Source organism: Gasterosteus aculeatus, chromosome 20, assembly GCF_964276395.1.
Source record: "Gasterosteus aculeatus chromosome 20, fGasAcu3.hap1.1, whole genome shotgun sequence".
Classification (NCBI taxonomy): Eukaryota; Metazoa; Chordata; class Actinopteri; order Perciformes; family Gasterosteidae; genus Gasterosteus; species Gasterosteus aculeatus.
In genome coordinates, this window is record NC_135707.1 from 3,252,431 (window position 1) to 3,271,553 (window position 19,123).

The 19,123-nt window shown below is 49.4% G+C and overlaps 1 protein-coding gene across 2 annotated transcripts in view; it reads right to left on the reverse strand.

Moving 5' to 3' along the window:
- Positions 1 to 19,123, reverse strand: part of LOC120810003 (mannosyl-oligosaccharide 1,2-alpha-mannosidase IA) — a 105,530-nt gene that overhangs the window by 33,872 nt on the left and 52,535 nt on the right. For both annotated transcript variants that reach the window (XM_078094520.1, XM_078094519.1), the window contains exons 3-4: positions 13,802 to 13,917; positions 4,811 to 4,891 (exon numbers count right to left, since the gene is read on the reverse strand). In XM_078094520.1, the coding sequence (XP_077950646.1) occupies positions 4,811 to 4,891; positions 13,802 to 13,917 (197 nt within the window). The remainder of the gene's footprint in view (positions 1 to 4,810; positions 4,892 to 13,801; positions 13,918 to 19,123) is intronic.

Genomic DNA, 19,123 nt, shown 5'->3' on the forward strand with positions numbered 1-19,123 from the left:
GTCTCCTACCAAAACCTCCTTGTTGGTGTCAGCTGACTTCTGTCCACGTCATAATATGCACATGATCAAAGGTCATAATAAATCCCTGTAAAATCCACATCCCGGCGTGGACATTATTTTCCCGCAGGAACGAGCGGCGTCTCTTTTTATTCCTGGATGTCAAGTTGTGATGGACGCACAGTGACATCAGCCGCATTACGATGATCAAAGCGTCCGTTTGATCCGCAGATTAAAGTTCAAACCATTGAGACAAACTTTGCTCCTCTGGCGATACGACGCGGCACTTTCCGCAAACTAACCCGACAACTGGATGGGCCTCGGCACTTAATGTGGCGCGACAGGGAGGATAAAGAAACTGCACTTTTCTCAATGTGATATGTGTGATAATAACATGGTCTGTGTGTGAGCGCTCTGCTGTGTTGTGACCCAAAATAAAAACCACATTTGGCGGGCAGAACTGGGTCACCCGAATTAGAGGGGAAACAACATGGAGCGGCGCAAAACATGTAACCCCCTCCTCTACGCCTCGCGAAGGCACCACTTAAAATGATGGTTTTATGCGACGCCACCGGGACGTGAACAAAGATTAAGCTTCATGAAGGGGAGGGAAACAAACAAAGCGGGAACCTCACAGTGTTTTGCGGCTCTCAGAAGACCGAATTAGACTCCTGACGTGTCGTTTTTTTTTCCTCCCAGTTCCCGGGAAGCAGCATCCGTGAGCGGCGAACGCTCATGAGCACGAAACGCGATCGACCCCCGGATGGAAATAAGCCGGTAACAAGATGAGAGACCCGTTTGTTTCCTCCCCGAAGGACAAGCAGCGGAATTTCAATCCCCAGAAAACACGCGCGCCTCGATCTGCGGCTTTGACCTTTCCCCCCCCCGAGCAGGTCGAGAAGGTTTAGAATGTGCATGCTACCGATGACGTGGAATAACAAAACGCGGCGCTTTCTTAAAAACAGCGTCACGGTTTAATCTCTCCGGTCGTAGCCCCGCCCCCCTCCCGCCTCCTCCGGCTTTGCGTTTCTCTTTCGTCTCCCTCCGTTGTCTCGGGCCACGCTGTTCCCTCTCCGCCTTCTCCTTCGCTTCTGCCCGTCTCTGCCTTCGCTTCTCGCTGCCGCTCTGCGCATCTTTCATGCCTGGGAAACCGTCTGTCACACATGGGGGAGGACCAATGACGGGGAGGGGGGAGTCTCAAGGCCCTTCCACACTGAAAACCCGAAGCTACTCCTCTGCAGGCTGTTTGCTTGAACAGGTTAATGAAGCTGGTTTACAGCAGCTGTCCCAAAGCAGCAGCACGCTAACTGTTTGTATGAAACGTGGACGTGCACGTCTGTTACACGCAGACGGTGGTGGGAAACTCCATCAGACCGCAGTACAGAGAAATGATAATGAGATGTTCCTGAATGATGGATTGTCACTGAACAAACCTGTGGAATATTATTGACAAGTCCATTATAAGTGAAGTGGGTTTTTTTTTTTAGTCAGGACTCGCTGAGCCGCCATCTCATCGTGGTTAAATGTCTCTTTTGATGCATCGTGCTGCTGATGACATAATTGTGCTTTGCATTTAACAAAGAGTTATTTCTCGAGTTATTGGCCTGGATAAGGAAAGATAATATAAATGCAAATCTACTTTGTGACAAAGTTTTCCTAATTTGTCTTTTTGACAGAACTTTTTTTTTTTTTTTTTAAACAAAACCAATGAGCCTCTTATTGGGAATCATTGTGTGTCTTTATTTAAATTAATGATGTGTTTTCATTTAACGGGAGACTCCTACATTGATTCTAGATGGTCACACTGTTGTGGATGAACAGCGCGCCGCGAAAAAGGAGACGAATGCGTTTTCTTTGAACCCCTTGTGCCCCCCCAGGAAAACTACTCATAGCGCCTCTCATACTCTCCAACTCTCCCTGTGTCGCGTCCTCATGCACTCCCACATTTGCTGGTCCTCCCCCACCTCCCCCACCTCGCTGATGAGCATATGAACACGTCTCTCTCTCTCTCGGCCCACAGGCCATTTTCACACTAGGCTGATTGAATCCCCCCCCCCCCCCCCCTTTTTCCCTTCAGTGTTCTCTGCTCTTGCTAAGGGATGGAGATGACACCATAAGGTCTCACCACCACACACATCTGGGTGCACATAAATGCCGCGGCAAACACACACACACACACACACAGGAGAGCGCGTTGTCGTTCGCAGTTGGGAAATTGAGGTTGCGGTGACGTGCTGTACAAACACGGCTGTTCCTCTGTGGAGGTGGAGACAGGGGCTAATTGAATATATGAAAGCACCCGAAAGGACACGCACACGTGTGCACGTGCAGCAGTGCACACTGCAAACATTTCCAATATAAGCGAGATCGTGTGATATAAACACACAGTATCTAATAAATCTACACCCAATCGCATGCAAATTATAATATTCAAATCGCTGTTGCAGCAGTAAACAGAAGATTCTGATTGAGGAAAATGATAATGAGATATTCGCGTGTGCCAGAATTGCCTCGTTTACTCCCGAATTTTGAATCGAAAGACAGTCGACCGCCCTCAGGTGTGGACAAATGTCCTTACAGGTGGACCCGTCACAGAAGGACACCCACATCTGACAGCTGCTGTCCCGTAATCGCCTCCTATATTAGGGCCATTTGGCCCGGCCAGGAGTGTGTGACGGCGGATGATGAAGGAGCGTCGGCCTTCCAGGCTCGCCGGAACAAGACGTTTGACTCGGAGGGACGTAAAGTCTAACCGCCGTCCTCCCGGGGGCCCCCCCCCGACAAAACACCCGTATAAACAGTGCGCACACGGGCAGTCAAAACTACAGGAAGTTATTAATGGTCAGGTGTTCCGCTGCGAGCACTTCCCCGGCAAAGCTGCATCCCGCGAGGAGCCACAATCAGCCCCCCCGCGCTCGCTCGCTCCCCGGCAATCATTCACAGCGGCACCAGCTGCCCAATGTCCTCCAGGACAAACCGGACAGGCAATCCCGTAATAGTCTTCCTCGCTGTATCTCGCTTGATTTAAGTCGGTGCAGCAGTGACGGACCTTCAATCAGTCGGTTTTATCATCCGAATGGAGCGTCAGACTCCGAGGAAAAGACCCTAATGGGAGGAGATGGGGGGAGGAAGGGGGAGAGGGGGTTTCAGGTGGCTATAAATCTGCCGCACAGGGACCCTTCACCGGAAAGCACACAAGCGGGAGCCCGGTGATGGATAACCCTGCCGGGGTAAAGGGTATTGATACATCCGTCAGAGGCGCCGCGCTCCGCCGCTCGAGATGAAGCCCAAAGGTGCGAACGCAAGGAGAGCGAAAGAAGACGAGGACGTTGGGAAGTTAGCTCGGCACAATAACGTCCCCCGGCGCGGGTTGGATTCGGTTGCATTTCCATGTACGCTTTGGTTATATTTTGCGCTCGGCGGGACAGAAGTCTGAGCTGTTTCCTTATACACAAAATGTCTCAATCCCACAACGATCGCCGCGGTAACGCCGACGCGTCTCGCCACTAAACATCAAAAACCAGCCCAGCAGTCACAACCGACGAGGCTCCCAATCAGTGGATTCTTTGTGGGCCACTTGGGGTGCACCAGAGAGGAAAGTGTACGCGCACAGAGCGTAATCGGACCCGACAGACCCGTCTTTCACCCGTCAGCTCTCGTGGCTTCGCGGTGACTCACGTTTTTTTCAGGCCACGATTCATTACGTCCAAAAACTGGACTAGAACTAAAACTGTAGGATTTGTTCTCCTCTATTTCTACCGATGTGTGAGGAAGTTCACCGATTCTTCTTCACCGGGACCATTTGGCGCCAACGTCCTTGTAGAAGCCATTCCACTACATTTGTATCGTGCACAATGAAACTGCCTTTTCTGTTGATTTGATTGATTTGTGATGATGTAATGATGACGTCAGGGGGCGTCGGCTATTTAAATGTCACCTGAGTAAGGCCAGGGGTGTTTTCTATTTCGAGAGCGGAAGGAGATATTATTTTTGACTTGTTGTAGGAGCCTACGCATTACGCATTGAATTCTCCTTTTATTTTGATTGTGATTTAGGTTGTTTTTGCCGAACAATAAATAAAGAATTTTGAAGTGACAATACGAGCAAATGGGCGTTGATTTTACCGACCGCTCCTACAGTCCTCGTGCGAGAGAGATAAGAGCTTCTTTGCGCGCGCACACGTTCATATTAGACGATGTCATTATTGCCGTATGTATAGAACTCATGCATGGACCAGTGAATAACATAGAAGAACATTTTCTGCGTGGCATTAATGTGGGATAATGGATTCAACAATGTATTCCGCTCCAGCGACATATTCACATTTCTCTCACCCAACTTTGGTGGACGATTTAATGCGGCCGCCCCCCCCCCCCAACTCGCTGCGAATCAATGTCCATTAAACCGACTTGAGAGTTTTAAATATAACTGGATTCCCTTTCCATTAAACCTACTCCTGCACCGATGGGCAGCGGGGGGGCCGTGGGGGGGGGGGGCTGCTCCAGGCGGATGCTCATTAGAGTGACACGTCGGCCTCCACCACGCACAATGGCTGCCGTGTGGTTGTCACGGGGCAATTTGGGAGCCCTTCGCTTCACCCAGCCGAGGCTTCGCAACGGGCTCCCCTGGCGAGGCCGCGCTTCACGCCGGTGAAGGTTTCACAGCTTCACACCCGGGCCGGCTGTCAAGCTCAACCGCGGGCCCTTTGCACCTGGCCAGAGAGCGGCGGCGTTCTTTCGAGGGCGCGGCGGCCGAGCGAGAACCCCCGTCTGTTTTTTGCGTCGGAAGAGCAGAGGGATGATACGAGTCTTACCTCCTCTCCCGTCAGGTAGTACGCTGCCAGCAGGCCGCCGACGTAACGGATGTTCACCTCGAAGAGGGACGCCTCGCCGTTCTGTCGAGACCAAGAGAGAGAGAGAGAGAGATCGAAAACGTCAGATGTCATTTTTCGGGGCCAAAGGGTCGGGCGGTAAAGCAGCGCGCCGTTTGTTAGTGGCAGAGTTAAAACGGCAAAGTCAACCCGAGCTGTTAATAACCCACATGTGAGTTTTTACGGTAAGTCAATCATTTAGCCGCGATCGCTAATAGATAAACGGCCCTCAGAGGCTCCACGGCAGCCCAGATGTGGATAATGATGCTTTATTATTTCCATCCCAAACTGGAGATGGAGTTAAATATCTGTGGATTAAAGAAAGGTTACACAACCTACACAGAAACACTGAGACGGACGTGTTGAATGTTGAAATGGTGCAAAAAAAAACCGACAATGAGAACAAGAGAGAAAATATCATATTGGAAGCGGAGGTGCCAAATGAAAGGTTACACATTTTAAACACCTTTTTCTTTATAAATACCTTTTAAAAAAGTTGTTAATCTTCATGCCATCTGATTGACATAAGGCTCAAAAGCTACGCCGGAAAGGTTCTGAAAAGGTTAGCAACATTTGTCCCACTAACTCGGGTGCTGATGGATGTGACTTTTATATTATGCATGGAAACAGAGTGATGTTATACAACAGTTACACATTTCTTAAAGGCGCCTCTAATTGTACAAACTTTGCCATCGACAATATATTTTTGTAAGGAAAGGCAATGCCGCAGCGTGTGAATCCCCATGACAACAGCAAAAGGTGGTTGCTAGGAGATGATTGACTATTTCATCAACCTCATCGTCTCTCATAAGGAAATTGTGATGTGTTCACACGTCTGTGGCAGAATAACACAATGATGATGATAACAAGCCAATACAGTCGTGCAAATTCAGAATCAGCATTGATCACCAACAACAAAGGGTCAACATCAACGCATTAACCAATAAGATTCCCTCTCCAAACTAATGTTTGACTCAAGTAGAACTTGAAAAATGCCATATTTGTCAAAAAGCAATTATTCATATTATAAAAATGAATAATACAGAGAAATTTATTTCAGATCACATATTTTAAATCGTTAAATAACAGACGGATATTTGAAAAAAGCCCAAACATTTCTTAAACGTGTGTTAATTTGAGGTTCGACTGCCGCTCTCTCAAGAATGTCGCCACGTGTATCGGCCTCTTCTCTGGAAAAGGTCACGGCCATTTTCACCCATTTTCTGGAAAGCTTGACTTTCAGTGCGGTAGATACAAGAGCGTAGCTAATTCAACCCGCCCTAAATCATATTCATTATTTCAGCTATGACAGACACAGAGCTAAGATGCCATTTCTGTTTGCCAACATTAAATATATACAGCCTATTTATTTTCTACATGAAATAAAAAATAAGAGGCAGAACTGAATGTGTTTGAATATATCACCATAATTATCGCCTTCTACGCCGGCTCCAGGTTGAAGCTGTCTGAACTCGTGGAGACCCATCGAGAAGGAAATTACTATCTCAAGTGTTGATGATAAAGAACTTGTAATTGGGTGGTGGGGAGGGCAATTAGCGGCACAGAGGGGGGGCTACTGGCATTTGTTGAAATGGGTGTGTGTATATATATATATATACATATTTATACTTGGCATCAGAAAATCATCCAAAGTGTTTTCTGTCAGTCATTCCTCAACAGGACTCCAGCCCCATGTTGACAAATAAACAACTTTATTTGTACCTGTTGACACGAAAGAGACCAACACAAATAAGCAAGTTTCCCACCAAGTGTGTCAAACTATGTTTTTCGGGTTGTGGAACTCTTTTGACGTTTTACGACCACGGTGCTGACTCCGCCCCCGAGGAGTCGAGCCGTCTCGCCAATCGCCAAATGAAAACGAGGGGGCCCATGCGAGCAATGGCTGGTACGGTGGCGGTGATGAGGGACAGAGTGTCCATTCGTCACGGGGGACAGCAGGCCAGGCAGCGGATACAATGAGGGAGGACAAGCGATGCTGGCAGAGGATTTGCTAATCATACTTTTATTTCCCTGTGCAGGCGCAATAAATCACCCAGCGGGCTTAAATAACAACGGGAGGATCCCATGAGGTGTATTTGGATAAAAACAAGCCAAGCAGACTTTTTGTAAAGAGTTTTGTGGTTTTTGGGGCTTTTTTGATCACGTTTATTTTTTCGGAACGACTAAGACGTTGCTTCCGTGAAAATGAGGCATCATGAGGCCATTAAATCAAATAAAAAAGGCAAACGCCGGGGGGAAAAAAAGCACACAAAAACACAACACAGCTTTAACCGACATCATCACATGTGAGATTAAGTTGTCTGAGAGGCTGTTTAGATATTAAAGAGGTGAAGCTGAGAAGGGGGAAAAATAAAAAGCGTCATTTCAGTTTTAGTGACAAATTAAGTTTCTCCAAATTTCTGGTAAAATGGATGTTTTCATCCGGCTGAAAGCCCAGTGATATTCCTGAAAAAAAAAAAAAATCAATGTGAAGCAGATTAAAGACAATGATGGGAAATGTCAACATGAATAATTCAGTTTCATTCATTGATTATCCGTTTGTCCTCCTCGAGCCCTAATGCGACTCGCACTGAGTCGTCTCAGCTTAATACAGCATTAGACCCAATTCATAGGTTCTATGTTTTCATTTTCCCGGAAAAGAATCCCGAACGCATCGCAAGGAAATCGTAAGTGGTTCCCGGGAACCATTTAAACCCCCCCCCCCTCCCCCAAGAAGCCTTTCGAGGAAGTGCTCCTCTCCCACCGAAACAACCGGGGCGCCGTGAAAAACACCTGCCGCTCTCTTTCCTTGTCTCTCTTCCCGGCGCTCCGGCTGAGGACATAATTAAGAGGTAACACGGGGACGTCGGAGTAAACACGGGAGCGAGAACCGCCCTCTGCCACTGAGAGGGAAATGATGATTACTCAGCAGCAGGAATGCGTCTGCGCTGCACAAACAACCTCGTTCCCGCGCAAACATTTCGCCGGAGCTCTCGGGCTCCGCGGAAAAACGAGTCTCCTGCGTCGCCCCCGTAAGGAACGCGGCCACCTGTGCACCCGGGCCTGCAGAGTTCAGAGTTCAAAGCGTGGCCTTTGCCTGTGGCAAAGATTCGCCTGATTGCCCCCCCCCGACCGCCGGGGGGCCGCCGCGTGCCAAGGAGCCGGCTAATGCGATGATTTACTGTTTACAAAATGGCCTCGTCGTCGCTGCGCGGGTTTTAAATTTCGCCCGCCATCTCGAAAGGCCGAATTAGCCCAGAAGAAGAAAAAAAAAGAAATGATTGGATGAGTCTGATAAAATGAAGCAGATGATTGCCTCCCCGACCAGAGCTGCTGATTCACACTTAAGGCCGTGATTTAACTTAACACCGCTAATTAAACATGGGAAAATCATGAAAGGGACCAATTAGATCGCGTTTCTCTAATCTCCGTCGGTCCGTCGGTGCCCGAAGCCGCCGCCGCCGCCTCCGGCTCAAAGGAGTTTCCCCCCCCCCGAGGCAGCCGGTCTCCGCCCGGCTACTTTCACCGGGAGAAGAAGTAGAAGAAGAAAAGAAAAAAGGAAAAAGAGCCGTGGATGTTTTTCCACGGTATAGTAATTACGGCCTTGATCGGCGTCCAAGCAGCGCGAGCGGTCTGCAGGCTTTCGCGTTAATGACCACTAACCTCTGGAGCGTGCTGAACAGCCTCCTCTAATGCAGCAGGGAGCTCTTCACTTCGTGCTGGTATTAAAAAAAATAAAAGAAATCACGAGCCCACAAAGCTCAATGTTCTGCCTCGCCGCAAAGAGTGCCGCGGCAAGATGTTTGGAAATCACAGTTCAAATCTGCGGGTGATTAAAAAGCTACCGAGCGCCGTGACAAATTCCGTAATTGCGTTGATGGATGTTTGCACTTTCAATATTGCTTTAGGATCATATACTGGTTTAAGAAAGAGGCTTTTTTTTAATTTATTTTTTTAGACTGACCCATTTCCCTTCTATGAGCTCAGCCTGATGGCAAATAAAATGAATAATTCAGCTAATCAAAAAGAGGCAGCGTTGGCCGTCAGCGAGAAGCTCCTTTTTAATTTAACAATCAAAACAGATCAGCGAGTCGCGTCTCTTAGTCTGAAGCCTTTTCGTTCGCGCTGGTGATTTAAAATGGAAAGTGACTGTTTCTGATTTTTTTTCGAATAGCATTTTAACTGACAGGCATTAGCGCCTAACGCTTATCAGTCGCAGTACATCAAGTTCTCCTCCTTTTATGGGACTGCTTCGTTCTAGCTACGTTCCCATGATGCATCTCTGCGAATTGTGGGGGGGGGGGGGGGGGCAGATGCTTCAGCGAACACCTCCTCCCATCCCGGACCAATAAACCCGCAATGAATGCTGCGAGCACAGAGGCATTAAGGTAAACCATTGGCTAATGGCGTACATCTCATCGGGTAATGTTTAGCATTTCATTTCTTTGTAACACTTCTTCTTTTTTTTTGGCTTACGTCTCCTTAAACATCACGGAAAAGATGCGTTCACACCGGGGAGAGAATGTAAACATCTTTACCGAATGCATTAAACTGTAGATTAACCGCCTGCAGAATAATTCATCAAATATGCAAGAGTGATGAATCATCAGAATCACAAGCCCTCCATCTTCTCCCTTCACATCCTCCGCAACCCGGAAAATGTGTCAATCCACGTTCATCCATTTTCAGCGTCTGGTCCTCTTGACGCTCGGGCCTCCTCCACGCTCCTCCGCTGTGTCCGGCCTCGCTGACTGAGGCCCCCTCCCCCGCCGCTTTGAGGCTGACGCCCGCAAACTGGAGCTGCCTGGCGCCCCGCAGCGTTCAGGACGAGGCGTTAAAACGCGAGGTCATTAACCGAGCTAATTACTGCGTCAATTACAAACCATTTGGATTCCACGTGCTTGTCGGAAACGTTCATTTGCGAATTTATGACTTTGCAGATGAATCCCTTCAAGACTATTTCCAAAAATAGCTCATCCTCAACATTCAAGGCACTTTCCCACCAACGCCGGAGGTTCATTCATTCATATTTTTAAATCTGCCATTTCTATCCTCATCTTATTGTTGCAGTGGGGGAAGAAAAAAACGGAGAATGATGTCAAACCGGCTGGTAAATACTCGTAAGGACGAACCACCCATGCAAAATGTCCTCTGCCCTCCGCGTCCCGAGGCGGGTCGCCAGCTCAGCCTGACCTCGGCTCCGGTGCGCTGAAGCATCTCCCACCTCCGTAAAATGACACAGTTTTTCCGTCAGACGCCTCGGCGACCCAGGTCGGGTCTCGTTTAGTGCAGGAAATAAGGTCAGCGGGGGGGCGGGAGGCGGGGAAGAAAGAACCCAGCTGCGCAAAGGTAATCAACCCCCTCCCTCCTCCTGTTTCCAACTGATGCGACTTGATGCCGTCCACGGTTAGTAGTGAGCCTTGAGTTACCGCGGGGACAGGCTGACTATACGTGTGGTTGCTCCGAATATTTCACGGTAATAATCCAACACATGCTCTCGGTGGCCCGAGGCGTTTGCAGAGTTGAACTCAGTCATCAATTACGCTTAAAAATAGTTGCCGAAGCCTTTCCCTCCACTGGCGGCGGCGTTGCGTCGCTCGCGCTGCGGTTGTCTGCACAACAGAGTGTCTTTGTAGCCGGTGAAATGCTGCCGGCAACCTGTGAGACGATTGGACCAAGTTCCTCTCCCTCACCAAACTTTCCCTGACTTGTGAAAGGAGTGCGTCTGCGGGCTCCGCCTCGCCTCCGGGTGCAGCGTCCTCCTGAGGTTAAGCGGATCGTAAGCAGCAACAGTGAGTCAATTACATGTGGATTATCACAGGACAGATATAAATAAACGCTTCAGCTATTTTCAATCTGCAGGCTGGATCTCAGTTAAAAACTGAGACCCTCAAGCTAATGTCGCCTTTTTGTTCTGCACACAGACATCTCCGGCTGACAGCTGACAGATTTGTTTCTCTGAGATGTTGCGAGGACACGCCGAGAGGTGAAAAACTTCCCACAAAAGTTTCAAGAAAAACACTGCGATATTCTGCTTCATTCCGCTGCTTGGCACTTCCACTTTTGTGCTTTTCTCCACATTTCCCTCCAAACAACCGGACGACTGCAGCGGCGGCGCAGCGGTGCACGCGGCGGGCCGCCGCCCACCACCGCGGCTTAGCATGTTAGCATGCACTCAATTAAAGAGGTGGAGATGTTAATATGAAGATGGAAAGATTAAAAGGGACACAAAGGGGTTGACTATGGAGCAGGTACACGCACGTAGACAGGGTTAGTTGTTGAGGGATTTCCTCTGCACACGGGAAGGAAAGTGCAGAAAACAACCACGTCAGCAACAACACGGCGCCGATCTCCAGTTTCCCCCAATGAGACCCGCGGGACTCGGGTACCCACTCGAGTGTCGCCTGAGAGGTGGAATCAGGGCCTGGTTGTGCTAATTACGCCGACACTTTGCCGCCCTAACAGGAGTTATTGCCTGTGAATGTTGCTACTCGAGCTAAAGACGCTTCATGGGAATCATGAGGGGGGGGGGGGGGGGGGACACTTTCCCTGAGGAAGAAAGAAAATACGCACAGAGGATACAACTAAGTGAGCCGAAATACTGCGAATGTTAATGTTTTATTATTAGACTGTGCTACAATACATGCTTAGATTTTGTCTACTGAAAGTAAAGCTCTGGAATTCATACTCACAATTAACAGGTATTTTAATTAAAGATGAATCCGCCTTTAAAATTCTAAATTTAACGATGAAAAATATCCAGGCTGAATTCTTTTTAAAATTTGAATCCATTTTTCCTCTTCGAATCCCATTAAAAAAATGACACGACACAAATGTAGAGAGCAAATATTGAATGTTGAAAATAAAACTTCCTCTTTGCAGAACACACATCCAATCACAATAAACAATAAACCAATCACACCACACAAATTCACACCACAAAGCAGATGGAAAAGCCCCAAAAACACAGTAGGAGTAGAATTACCAATTTCATCTATTCCCATTGTGTCAAATACATTTCCCGATGAGAGAACCGGACAAAGAGAGAAGGTCAAAGTCAGTGGACGAGTGAAAGAGGAGGCGTAATAACATCTGGGAGGCAATGCGCTCCTACATTAACGTCCTCATCTCTTGGATGAGATACGCTGTAACGACCAGCAGGAGGAACATTTCCGCGCCACAATTCACAGGTCACGCGGCGCTGATGGAAACCTCCTCGCAGTGCGGCAACGCACTGCCCTGGCACGTCACACCGGAGAACCCGCGGAACGCTAACTGGCTGTGACGATGCCAACGACTTCTCCAAGCTTCGTGCAATAACAGCTTGTGGGTAAATATGCAGAAGCTTCGGCGAACGTTCTGCCGCTTCTTTGGTCTCGGTAATTGGTCCGGTCCGTCTGCCCGAGCAGCTCGCCGGCGTCCGCACGAGGAGCCTGCTGTTTGGTTTGAAGTCGGACGTTTAAGACACGAGGAATGACGTTTTTTGTTTTTTTTAAAATATGTTGCCTTGCTAAAACAAGAGATCTGGAATCTGAACAAAAGTGGGGAATTCAGCTATTGACTGAGATCCTGCAGCAAACTCTGCGATAAGTGTACTGTGCTGTCTGCGTCTGTCCGTCCCTCCTTGTCTACTGCACGAAGGCAGTACGACCAGAAAGTTGCATGAACTATTACATATTTAATCTAAAAGAATTTGAAGATCTGCAACTAATTGAAAACGTTCCTGGTTGTTGGTGCAGTTCTACAAAACACATTGTAAACACACACGTACTTCTCAAGTGTAGTGCAGACACACTGAGGTGTTATATCTGAAAACACTTCAGTCTACAACGGGGGGGGTTGTGCTCTCTCTCTCTCTCTCTCTCTCTCTCTCTCTCTCTCTCTCTCATCTCTCTCTCTCTCTCTCTCTCTCTCTCTCTCTCTCTCTCTCTCTCTCTCTCTCTCTCTCTCTCTCTCTCTCTCTCTCTCTCTCTCTCTCTCTCTCTCTCTCTCTCTCTCTCTCTCTCCCCCCCCCCCCCCCCCCCCCCACCCCAGATCAACCGTCACTTCATCCAACATCACTTAACATTATTATCATTATTTCTGGGAGATCCACCAATGATAAGTCATGACTAATGCCTTGTGTATGCGTTAGCTTACATGGTCAATAAAGCTGATTCTGATTGTGATGACTATTTATCCCGCAGGGGGTGGAGTGGATGTACCCCCCCCCCCCCCCCCCATGCATAGACATCCAGTGTAGAAGCTTTCCTTTCATGTGTAGATGAAATTAAAGCTAACCACGGATCCCCGGAGGCTTTTAGCATTGGCAGCGATGAAGATGTTGCTCAGTTCCACGAGATAAAAGCGCGTCGAAGACCCAATGTTTGTGTGCTTTTGTTCCTGATTGCAACTGGGGCGGCTCCCCAGTGGAATATTGGTCTGATGATATCTGTTCCAGCACAATGCTGTGCTGTTGAAATGTACCCGGGCGTACATCCGGCGCACGCTTTTCTTTATTTTAAAATTCTGATGGACTAAAATTTTTTGTCGGGTAAACAAATCTTTTCATGGCGGAGGCATCTGACACCTTGTCAAAGCAGGCAGGGAAAAGGTGTAATCATCGCCTTGTGTCTTCAGTGCGCCGCTGACAGTCATGATGGGAAAGTCAAATATGTAATTGCACGCGCAACCCTCACTTTACTCCGACCGGTGGGAAACCAGACCAACCCCCCCCAAAAAAACGCCGACAAACTGGCCCTTCGACTGTCAGAAAAGACCGAAGCCCCACGAAAGGCCTTTCTAGGAGGCAGAGAAGCTGGTACCACGGCCGCCGGCCACACGGGAAGCTTTTGATTCCTTCTGGAAGGTCTCCGGCTTCGGAAGGCCGTCGAACCCGAGCGGACACGTCGTTGCCGTTGGAGCACAACGGCTCGGCTTGAAATGGTTTCTTACCGAGTTGAGGTCCAGGCTGGTCTGCACCCACTCCTTGGCATCGTTATACTCCTCCGTCAGTCCCATGATATACAGCGTGTCCAGGGAGTCAATGATGGAGGCTCCTCTCAGGCCACCTGCAAAACGCACCAGAGAAGCGAGTTAGTGCCGAATCCACCCCGGTGCCCCCCCGGCGAGGAGGCCGCATTGATCGCTGCTTCTGACGGGGCTCAGAGGCTCGTGCAGCCCTCTCGCCCACACCGAGGAGAGCAACCGGATCGCACCGGTCGTTTAAAAAAAACGACGCTCTTCCGTCTCCAGATTAGCGTTTGCTCGAACTTTTGAACTTACGTGACTTTAGGGCACAATATTTCAGTCACCAATCCTTGAGATGGTGAGCGGATGGAGTTCCCTTCTTCTAGAAACTCAATCACCACACCTCATTGTGTCTGATTAGCAACGGCATCTTTGGTAGAGACAGTAAAGTCCCTTTTACGGTAACCTTCCGTAATCGCCGCAGTGGAAGCCGAGCGGTGACACGGAAGCAGCTGCGTGCGGCCCCCGGATGAAAAGCACCGGCTACAAAGCATCCGTCACCGCGCCGGTTAGGAATCAAGCGCCAGAGGGGACGAGAGAACTGATGATGCACTTTGATACGGCAAACGTTTAACAGCTGCTCCCGGGTCACACTTTGGCGTGCGTGTTACCTTCGTTAATTCGGCGTGCGAATGAATCACACGTGGTGTTTAAAACACGCATGCGCGCCCGGCTCTACGCTGAAGGGCGTTTATTCCAAGCCGACGGGCCTATTTTCATTTGCATATGACCACGTTAAGAGACAACTAGGCACAACGTAAAAATGACTATTAGTGCCGCTAAATCTCCGAGATAAAAAAATGTTGAGGCTGACCTGATTAAAGGATTTTAAAGTGATGAAAAACCTCCCCGCTCGTCACGACGCAGCGAGCAGGCGATGGCTGCCCTGATGTGATGCAAGCGCACGGCAACCTGGCTCATCAAAGCGCCGCAGTGTTCGTCAGGATTATCGCTGCAGCTCGGTAACCACACCTTTGGGCGACAAAACTCTCGGCTCTACGTTTTTTTTTCTCCGGTTTCTGGTGTGTTGCACGGAATGACGCAAGGTTGTGACTGATAGTGACATTTAGTCCAGTTTAATTGGTTTTCTTGACCAACTTGCGTCCACTGCAGATGGTACTTCAGTACCGGTCAACCTCAGCACCACTGACCTGTCACCTCCTCTTCAAACCTTCACGGATCAGCTGATGAGGTCAACCTGGATACCGAGGGCGCCACAAGTCCCGCTCTATTAATGGTCTAAGAGGCGGAGAAACACCACGCGAATCACTGGTAAAGCCGCGTCACATGACTGGGAGCTGACTTTGGGATTATTCTTAAGTAGTTAGAGGTAGAAACATCTGCCATTGTCCTGTTACTGCACTCAGTGTCAGATGTGCGTTTGTGTATCGAACCAGAAAGTCTTCCAGAGGATCTGGGGGGGGGGGGGGGGGGAGTTTTCTCTTGCAGCCCTCTCTCTCTCTCTCCTGGATGACACACAGTGGTGGTGACAGCTGAGGCTGTATTCATACATCTAATGCACTCTGGTTACTCGGGCCCAGAGGCAGCAGAGCTGTCGGGGGCCGCGGGGGAGAAGCAGCGGCGAGAGGGGGGGGAAAAATCCCCGTCGAGAAAGCACCAAAGACGAGATGATTGATCGACTCTGAGGACAGACGGAGAGGATCGATCCATCATGGTGTTCTCCTCCAGGTTCCCTTTTTATATCTGTGTCCCTTTTCTACAAACAAAGGGGCCTCGAGGGACCCTCCTACGAGACGGGCGATAGGTGTTTATTTATAAATATTGATAAGCAGTCGCTCCCTGACAGGCTCCACGTCTCTTTATGCAATCCGGATTTCGTCCATAATGGTTTACTGGGATGTTAAATGCCCACGGCTGAAATATAATATATTGATACGTTTTAATAATATTTCAGGTCTGAGGATGAATCAGATAATGAGAATGAATGTTTTATTCCAAGAGTCCTGCAAAAAATCAAGTATGTTCTTGGGTTTGACAAACGTTTACTCGGCTCAAAAGCCTTTCGAATGAAAGATGCACGAAACAAAAGGTGAAATCATCGGTTTAGAACCCGGAATACCAGCTGGGAAAAGCATGCCGACTGGTTTCGATCATTTGAAATGTGGCGGTTGTGGCATTATCAGCTAATAAAAGTGTGTGTGTGTGTGTGTGTGTGTGTACATGGAGAGCAGTCACTGAGACATCGGCTCGTGGATGTTCATTTTTCATGGCCGTCACAGGCCAGTCATTGTCGGCGGGGGAAGGGGGGGAGGGAGGGGCTGGGGCAGCGGAGGGGGTGGGGGGGGGGGTTTACATTAGTCGGCGAGGGTCCGCGTGATCAATCCCTCGCCGCGGCCCGTTTGTGTGCTGTGATATTACTCGCCTCGCTTTCTCCTCCGCTCTCTCTTCCACTCCTTTATTTCGTCCCCCAGGGGAAAGTTCACAGGCAACATTTCTGCTCTAATTTCATTTAACCAGAATAAATTGTGCCTTAATGTGCATACGAAATGTGCGCTGAATGTTCCTGAAATGCCATCAGTGAATTTCATTGACTGGGCACATTAAAGATGCTTTAGAGTAAACCGGATAAGAATAATAGGATTCCAGAGATGAAGTGTTTTAATACACCCATTAGGGAAAACAGGAGTTATATCACAGCCATGCAGGTATTTTTCATGCGAGCTCGTGACTCGTGGCACAGAATAAAAAAAGAATAAAATATCAAACACGATGTCAATGAATCTCCCACGTCAAAGTGAATATTGTGCATGCAGACGCTGGGATTAATTACACTACACCTTGTTTCTGCCGCTAGTCAGTATCCACTCATCCATCGCCAGGGCAACGTGCATCTTGTTAGGGTTAGAGGCGGGGTCAGCCAGCTGCCAACGGCGCGTAGCCGTTTGCCATTCGAGGCACGAGGCGGCAGATTAAGTGCACTAAGGATATGACTCGGCGGGCGAGAGGGTTTTTGATGGAGACAACCAACGGTGCGAGAGAAGAAAGAGAGTTTAGAGGGAGTGGGATTAGGGCGGATTAGGCGAGCGGGAACACGAAAAAGGTCGAGGTGGAACGTTGTGAGAGAAATGTCACGTCGTGCAAATCAAGACGGACCTTTGTGAGGAAGCTTTGGATGCCAACTCTGTGCTTTAGTCTCCATGAAGAGCGGATGTCAGATAAATCCAGAGTAATCAATAAGCCGTGCGAAGGCATGATCGACTGGACGGGCGCTTATTTAAAAGTTGGCTTCTTGTAATCGTGACTGCAACCGTTCCCTCGGGTTAACTAAACCTGGCTATTACTCGTGGTCGTAACCATGACGACCCCTGCCCTTATCGTCAGTGTGACCCAGACCAGAATGCAAAGTTGCGCTGCCGTCCAACCTGAGGGGACTTTAAATCAGCTTTTTCACATCATGCATTTATTACAATGACTTATTATGCAGCTTAATGATGCATCGACACGTCAGCAAGACGTCTCCTTCCTCTTAACCTCCAGGCCGCGGTCACATGATCCGGGACGGAATCCACCCCGGCTCGCGGTGGACGTAGCAGCCCACTGCCCCCGGATCGACAAAGAGGTCGAAGAAACGTGTCCAAGCGTCCCCTCCCCTCTGCGAGGGAGAGGGAAGGCTCGACGCCCGATGCCACGCGACGGACCCCCGTCGCGTGGCATCAAGACACTCGGGCGCCAGAGAGCCTCAGGCTGCAACGCGGTTTCTGCAGTGGAGGGGAGATTGAGGGACGCTGACCCCCCCGCTGCGAGGAACACACGTGGATATAGCACCTGCGTCTAGACAAGAGCAGCGGAAAACATTTCCGGATGCAGGCAGCCGGGGGGGGGGGGGGGCGGCGTCTCACCGCGGGGCCCAGACTGTTTTGGCCACCATCCAAAGACATAAAGAGGATCATTAGACGTGTGCGATTCAACCCTCTTTGACTCAAGACGGTGTGTTCCCTTCACTCGGGACAAATTGCCGCGTAGCGCACGTTCTCCAATCTAGCTTGAAGGACGTCTGATCTCCAGTAATGGCGCGATGACGACAGGTGCAGCTGTTCAGAGAGGTCGATTTACTGAGAAGAATAGTGTGGATCGGGAGGATGAGGAGAGCTTCAGGGGTCCCGTGGGTACCATCATCGCCGTGACCTTTAATCGAACGCCGATTGTTTGAGGCCGCAGGAACCAGTTAATCACCCCCGTGTTCTCCTGATCAATCAACTCAGTTTGTCCGCTGTCAGACAAATGTTTTGCTTCCTGAGCACTTCAAGGACTCACCAGAAGGTCAATTCATACTACTAGCGTGATCACTTGTTTCTGCACCTGAAGCCTCAGTTAAGGTAATATTGACAATTTCACTCTCAACAGTTTTTTAAAAAAAAGAACATTTTGTTCAACGTTTCTTCCACAGAGTCGGTCCTGTGTGCCTGAACATTTTAGGTGGAATCCTTCACTTTCTGTGGATTCATCTGTACGAGTGCCTCGCTGCCATGGCTACCAGTACTGTGCAAATACATCCCAGTACTGCTCTCCCTGCCCATCAGCTGAGCACACCATGGACCAAATCAGAGGCAACCAGTCCTGATTGGATCCGGGCTCACTGACCCCCTCCACCCCCACACCCCCCCCCCCCACACACACCCACGCTATCCCCATCAGTGTTTCTCTGCATGATGCACAACGCGCCTGATGAACACGTGTCAATTTCAACTCGCAGAGCATTTGCTCGTTGTTCATTTTTGCTGTAATTTCTTTCTAAGTTATTTCTCTGTCTAGTTATTTTAGGGCCCAATATAGTTACTTAGAAATTGATGCGAACCTCTGAGTCTTCTTGAGCAGGCACTCGAGAGCCAATCAACAACCTTTGCACACGGTAATCTAATCGATGCAAAATGCACACGGACGCGATTACGGGGCGCCTCCGGGCGCCACGCGCGTCAATCCAATCGCAGCAATCTAATCCGTTCCCCGCGCGATGTCTGATATGACGGCCTCTCAGATGAGATTACGCAGCGTTATCGAACCCCTCGCCGCCCCCCCCCCGTCTCTCTCTCTCTCTCTCCCTGCCCAAAGCCCCTCTTGCATTGATCAACAAACGCGTAGCACACCAGGAGAAGGTGGGATCACACATCTGATGCTCTGTCAACCCCCCCCCTTAAAACCCGACGGGAGACGACAGCTGAAGCTGGAGGCGCCGCAGCAACCACCCAGCCTGCCGCGAGGTCATCCTCGAAGTTTCAGGTCTCTCGC